Genomic DNA, 6,332 nt, shown 5'->3' with positions numbered 1-6,332 from the left:
TTAGCCAGGATGGTCTCGATCTCCTGATCTCATGATCCGCCCGTCTCGGCCTCCCAAAGTGCTGGGATTACAGGCTTGAGCCACCGCGCCTGGCCTAAATTTTCTGTCTTTTTTTATAGAGATGGGAAACTGCTGTGTTACCCAGGCTGGTCTTGAACTCCTGGCTTCAAGTGGTCCTTCTGCTTTGGCCTCTTAAAGTGCTGGGATTATAGGTGTGAGCCACCACACCCAGCCACTATGTACATTTCTGCTGTATATCTGAGGATGGGGTGATACATATATACATATTCACACAAATATATGTAATATATATGTAATATATTTGTGTGAATATGTATGCATGTATGTGTATGTGTGTTTGTATGCATATATATGCATATGTAGTGAATGTCTGCTATTGTACTGAATACAGCCAAATGAACAGCATTAAACAGTTAAATGCCTTCCTAATGTGGCATTAGTATGTCCTGATTAGTCCCTTGAAATTATTATTAGGTTTTTTGTCCCTTTAAATTAAATAAATATTTTTAACATCTGCTTTTTTGTTCTTTCTTAATATTCAGGGGACCTCTGTGTTATTTTCTCCTTTGAGGTTCAGAATGTTGAAAATAGACCATTTAGTCTTCTTACTTCAATTTTCCCCTTCCTGTTCTGTATATCTTTCCTGCTGGGAGCATCACCATCATGCCTTACCCCCAGACCTATACTCTTAGAGGAGCTTGGTTGTTTCCCTGTTCTCTCAGATCTATTTTACTACTATACTGCACTACATTTTGTTTTTATCATTTTTCCTAATAAGCAGTATTATATTAAAAATAATTTAAGTTCACCCTAGAGATTCACGTGAGTACAAATGTGTTCCTTTAAAAAGGATTTATGTATTTCTCAAGTTTGAGAAACTTTATAGTACTACATTTCATCAATTATAAGCTTTTTTTTTTCTTGTAAGTACCGCGCGCTAACCGATTGCGCCACTGGAGCCACAAGCCTTTTTTTTTTTTTCACGTAACATTTCAGAATATAGGACACATCTTAAAGTTGATGGTGTTATAGTTTTAAGTGGTAGTGTTTTTTTTCTTTCTTAGAGGTCCGTAAAATAATACTGATAGTGTCTTTAATTCAGTGCAATAATGACCAATCATATGACATAGCTGCCTAAGAACAGGAACTTTGTCTATAGCTAAACCAAAAAATCTATCTATCATTTTTACCCAAAACAGTAATGAGGTATCTAGTTATCCATAGCAATTTTCTGTTAATCTATCATACATATTAAAAATATACAATTTCTCTCCTTTGTTATCTTAAATTGAAAACAGTAAACAGTGATAATAAACATACTACAAAGAATAAACTGCTGACGAAATGCCAAAACAAAATAAAGAAGGTTTTGTGTTTATAGTATATGCTTTCTATGGGGGAATTGAATAAATGTTCTAACATAAAGTTCATTAATCTTTTCGCCTGTCTTTAACTTTACATTATCTAATGGTGGTCTAATGATTTGACCTGTAATTTTTTTTAAAATGGTTTAATTTTCAGGTCTTAACTGTTCAGGATCTTGTTGATTTTTCACCTGTTTATCGATGTTTGCACATTTATTCTGTTTTGGTAAGTATGTTTTATATTTATGTATATATAGCTTTATATTATTTAAAAGGCATATATGTATTTTAAGCCTTAAAAATTGATCATATGCTGTAAATCTTCACATAATTATTTGTGAAATATCCACTGTGTGTAAGGCACTTACATTTTTTGTTTACTTATCATAGTGTAATTTCAAGTGATATACCACTTCATGTCTATTTTAAGAAACTTGTAATAGTTACTTCCATTTCTCCCTATTGCCTTTGTGCTGTTGTTGCATCACAGTCCCTATAAGTTACTTCTATGTGTGTATTCCATACTACATTGCTCTTATTTTTTATTTAATGTTCCTTTTTTAAAATAACTGCTTTATTGAGATCTAATTCACATACCAAAACACTTACCCTTTGGAGTATACAATTCAGTGGTTTTAGCATATTCACAAGGATGTGCAACCATTACCACTACCTAATTCCAGAAATACTCATTACCCACCCCCCCAACCACTCCCCAAAACACCAAAAATGTATATCTGGCTGTTGTTAGGTGGTGTGTTCTATAGATATCTCTTAGGTGTAGTTGATTTATAGGGTTGTTCACGTCTTTTACTTCCTTGTTGGTCTTCTACCTATTCTGTTATTGAAAATAGAAGTATTGGAGTCTTCAACTATAACTGTTGAATTGTCCATTTTTTCTTTCAGTTTTGCCAGTTTTTTATTCATGTATTTTTAGGGTGTTGTTGGCAGGTGAATATATGTTTATAATTGTTATGTCTTCCTGATGGATTGACCTTTTAAAAAATATCATAAAATATCTTTCTTCATAATGTTTTTTGTCTTAAGGTCTGTTTGGCTTTAGTTAGTATAGCCACTCCAGCTTTCTTTTGAGCACTCTTGGCATAGCATGTTTTTCTCCATCCTTTTACTTTCAGTCTCTTTGTATCTTTGAATCTAAAGTATGTCTCCTCTAGGTAACACATAGTTCAGGCTGTTTTTTTCAAATCCAGTCTGCTGATCTCTGCCTTTTAATTGGAGTGTTTAATTCATTTACATTTAACGTAATTACTGATAAGGTAGGATTTATGTCTGCTATGATATTCGCCATTTGTTTTAACATGTCTTATATCTTTTTTGTTCCTCTATTCCTCCATTAGTACCCTCTTGTTCATTAAATAGATATTTTCTTATGTACCATTTCATTTCCTTTGTCATTTCCCATTTTGTTTTTTTGTGATGGAGTTTCGCTCTCGTTGCCCAGGGTGGAGTCTAATGGCATGATCTCAAGCTCACTACAACCTCCATTTCCTGGGTTCAAGTGATTCTCCTGCCTCAGCCTCCTGAGTAGCTGGGTTTACAGGCGCCCACCACCACGGCCAGCTAATTTTTTGTATTTTTTTTTAGTAGAGATGGGGTTTCACCTTGTTGGCCAGGCTGATCTCAAACTCCTGACCTTAGGTGATCCACCCGTCTTGGCCTCCCAAAGTGCTGGAATTAAAGGTGAAAGCCACCTAGCCTGGCCTATTTTTTCAGTATTTGCCCTGAGGATTGCAATTAACATCTTACTTTACAACAATTTAGTTAGATTAATACCCTCTTCTTTGTGCTACTGTTTTCTCTTTTCTTTTTTTTTCTTTTCAGACAGGGTCTTGCTCTGTCACCCAAGATGGAGTGCAGTGGCATGATCACAACTCCCTGCAGCCTTAACCTCTTTGGGCTCAAGTGATTCTCTCACTTGTGCCTGCCAAGTAGCTGGGACTACAGGCTCATGCCACCATCCTTGGCTAATGTTTGTATTTTTTGTAGAGGTGGAGTTTACAGTATGGTCTTGCTGTTTTATGCTATAAATTTAATAAACTTTCTTTTTCTTTTTTTTTTTTGAGACTGTCTCTCGCTCTGTCGCCCAGGCTGGAGTGCAGTGGCGCGATCTCGGCTCACTGCAAGCTCCGCCTCCTGAGTTCACGCCATTCTCCTGCCTCAGCCTCCTGAGTAGCTGGGACTACAGGTGCCCACCACCATGCCTGGCTAGTTTTTATTTTTTTAGTAGAGACGGGGTTTCACCGTGTTAGCCAGGATGGTCTCGATCTCCTGACCTCGTGATCCGCCCGTCTCGGCCTCCCAAAGTGCTGGGATTACAGGCTTGAGCCACCGCGCCCGGCCCAATAAACTTTCATTAGCATGATAACTTCTGGCTGGTATTTATGACCAAAAATTACTTGGTAAAGCTAATTTCTTTCTTGTTTTGAAGCAGAGTCTTGCTGTGTTGCCCAGGCTGGAATGCAGTGGCGCGATCTTGGCTTACTGCAACCTTTGCCTCCTGGGTTCAAGCGATTCTACTGCCTTAGCCTCTCAAGTAGCTGTAATTACAGGCGCCTACCACCAAGCCTCACTAATTTTTGTATTTTTGGTAGAGACGGGGTTTCTCCATGTTGGCTAACCTGGTCTCGAACTCCTAACCTCAGGTGATCTGCCCACCTCGGCCTCCCAAAGTGCTGAGATTACAGGCATGAGCCACTGTGGCCAGCCACTAATTTCTTAGTATTATTACAAGTCCTTCTCCTTCTACTCATTATTCCAGTTCTCCCATTTCCCAGCATTATAGCATTGGGAAAATTACTTCTCTTATTTGAGTTCCTCATTTGCAAAATATGGTTAACAATTTGTAAGGCTATGTTGGGTATTAGAGTCAATATAAATGATAAAAGTGCTTGGTATAGGACCCGGTATAAAATAGCAGGCAGTAAATGTTAAAGGCGTTATTATAAAAGGGTTACATTAATATGTATGATTTCAAGGACTGTTGACTATAAGTCTATTTTAGCCAAAAAAGCTCTATGTCCAAAATCCTAAGGTATCCTACTCTATTTGATAAAATATGAGTATTCCATGAAAGGAAAATAGGTATAATGTCAAAACAAGGGATTCTTGTGCTACACACAATATTCGCAATATAGCTTGTTGTAGCTTATTATTTTTCAGACTTTGAGAAGTCCTAAGAGCTTATCTGACTTTTCTTAGCTGGCTGTGTCCTAAACTTTGAGTTTAGGGATCATTTTTCTTAGAATACTGAACATTGAATGAGTTAATTTCCTAATTATCTGATGAATACTGAATATAGTGTGCAAATTGCTGCCCTAGGAGTTTTTAAGGGTATGTGGAGGCTTTCCAAGGGGCCCTGGGCTAGAAACTTTAGGGAAATAAATTTTAGGCCCATAGCTTTCTTTCTAAAAATGATCTGTTTGGGAACCCCAACCTGTCTTCACAATAGTTCTTCTCTTACTATTGGTGCTCTGCTCAGATTCTTTTGGGTCCCTTTTCACCTAGAAGCTACCCCACATCAGATTACCAGGGTTGAGATAAATCAGTTACGGTTTGTGGATATGGTGTTTGAAAGCCTAGATTCCTTGCCTAGATTAGGACAACACTGAGATATAACTTATGCTCTAAAGTTGCAGGGTGGAATCAGGCACCCAATTTTTTGCCTGAGATGGTACCCTTGGTTGGTTTCTTCTTGTTCCTTTTACTTTCTTCACTTCTTGAAAAGTTTCCTCCTTAAACATTTTTTTAGTTTATCATTGATCTCCGATTCTGTTTCTAGGACAGCTACCTAAGATACTGACCATATTAGTTATCAATTGCTGAATAACACACTGCCTTAAAACAACAAACATTATTATTTCACAGGGTTAGCAGTCAGGGAGTGGCTTAACTAGGTGGTTCTGGCTACAGGTCTCTTACGAGATTCTAGTCAAGATGTCAGTGAGGACTGCTGTCATCTGAAGACTTAACAGGGACTGGAGGATTTGCCTCTATGATGGTTGTTGGTAGAAGGCCTCAGTTCCTTGCCACGTGGGGTGTCTACCAGGCCGCTTGAAAGTCCTCATGACATGGCAGCTGGCTTCCCCCAGAGGGAGTCATCCAGGAGAGAAACCAAGATGGAAGCCATAATTCCTTTCATAACACAATCTCAGAAGTGACATACCATTACTTCTGCTTTATCCTATTCGTCACATAGATTAACTCAGGTGCATTGTGGGAGAGGACCACACAAGGGTATGAATACCATGAGGTAGGGATCTTTGGAGGCCATTTTGAAGGCTACCACGTTTACTTTATAAATGAAAATCATACCCTTCACTGATACTCAGTACTACCATGGTGCATTGTCTTGAGATGTAAAAACTTCCAGGGTGCCAAATAAAGGAGAAGTCTCCTTTAATTGTTAATCAAGGAACTGTATTAGGAGTTCCTTCCTTTCCATTTTTGCACAAATTTCTGTTAAGGGTAAAATCATGTTAGAAACAGTATATTTTGTCCTGTGGTAGGATATTCTGAATTTAGATCTTAGTAGGGAGTAATGACATAAGTAGGAATAACGATAGTTTCCTCTTAATGACCTATTCTTTTTCCCCCTAGCTATTGACAACAAGTATATTGCTTTTAAGAGAGTGTCCCTGTGAGAGTACAGCAAAGAGAACACAGAGAATTTTGAATGCTAAAGCTATGTCCTGTGTGTTTAAATGTAAACAATGATTTTTGGCTAATCTTAATACTCTTCCTTAGGATGTATCATTTGCTGTAAAGAAAAACACCCTTTTTTTTGAAACGGAGTCTCGCTCTGTCGCCCGGGCTGGAGTGCAGTGGCTGGATCTCAGCTCACTGCAAGCTCTGCCTCCCGGGTTTATGCCATTCTCCTGCCTCAGCCTCCCGAGTAGCTGGGACTACAGGCGCCCGCCACCTTGCCCG

At 38.3% G+C, this 6,332-nt stretch overlaps 1 protein-coding gene across 2 annotated transcripts in view; it reads left to right on the top strand.

The window, feature by feature from the left end:
• The window catches only part of EXOC6 (exocyst complex component 6), a 214,699-nt gene that overhangs the window by 74,439 nt on the left and 133,928 nt on the right, over window positions 1–6,332 (top strand). For both annotated transcript variants that reach the window (XM_011934325.1, XM_011934324.1), the window contains one exon: window positions 1,543–1,611. In XM_011934325.1, the coding sequence (XP_011789715.1) occupies window positions 1,543–1,611 (69 nt within the window). The remainder of the gene's footprint in view (window positions 1–1,542; window positions 1,612–6,332) is intronic.

Source organism: Colobus angolensis, unplaced genomic scaffold, assembly GCF_000951035.1.
Source record: "Colobus angolensis palliatus isolate OR3802 unplaced genomic scaffold, Cang.pa_1.0 Scaffold134, whole genome shotgun sequence".
In the NCBI taxonomy this organism is placed as follows: domain Eukaryota; kingdom Metazoa; phylum Chordata; class Mammalia; order Primates; family Cercopithecidae; genus Colobus; species Colobus angolensis.
This window is presented reverse-complemented; position numbering and strand designations above follow the sequence as displayed.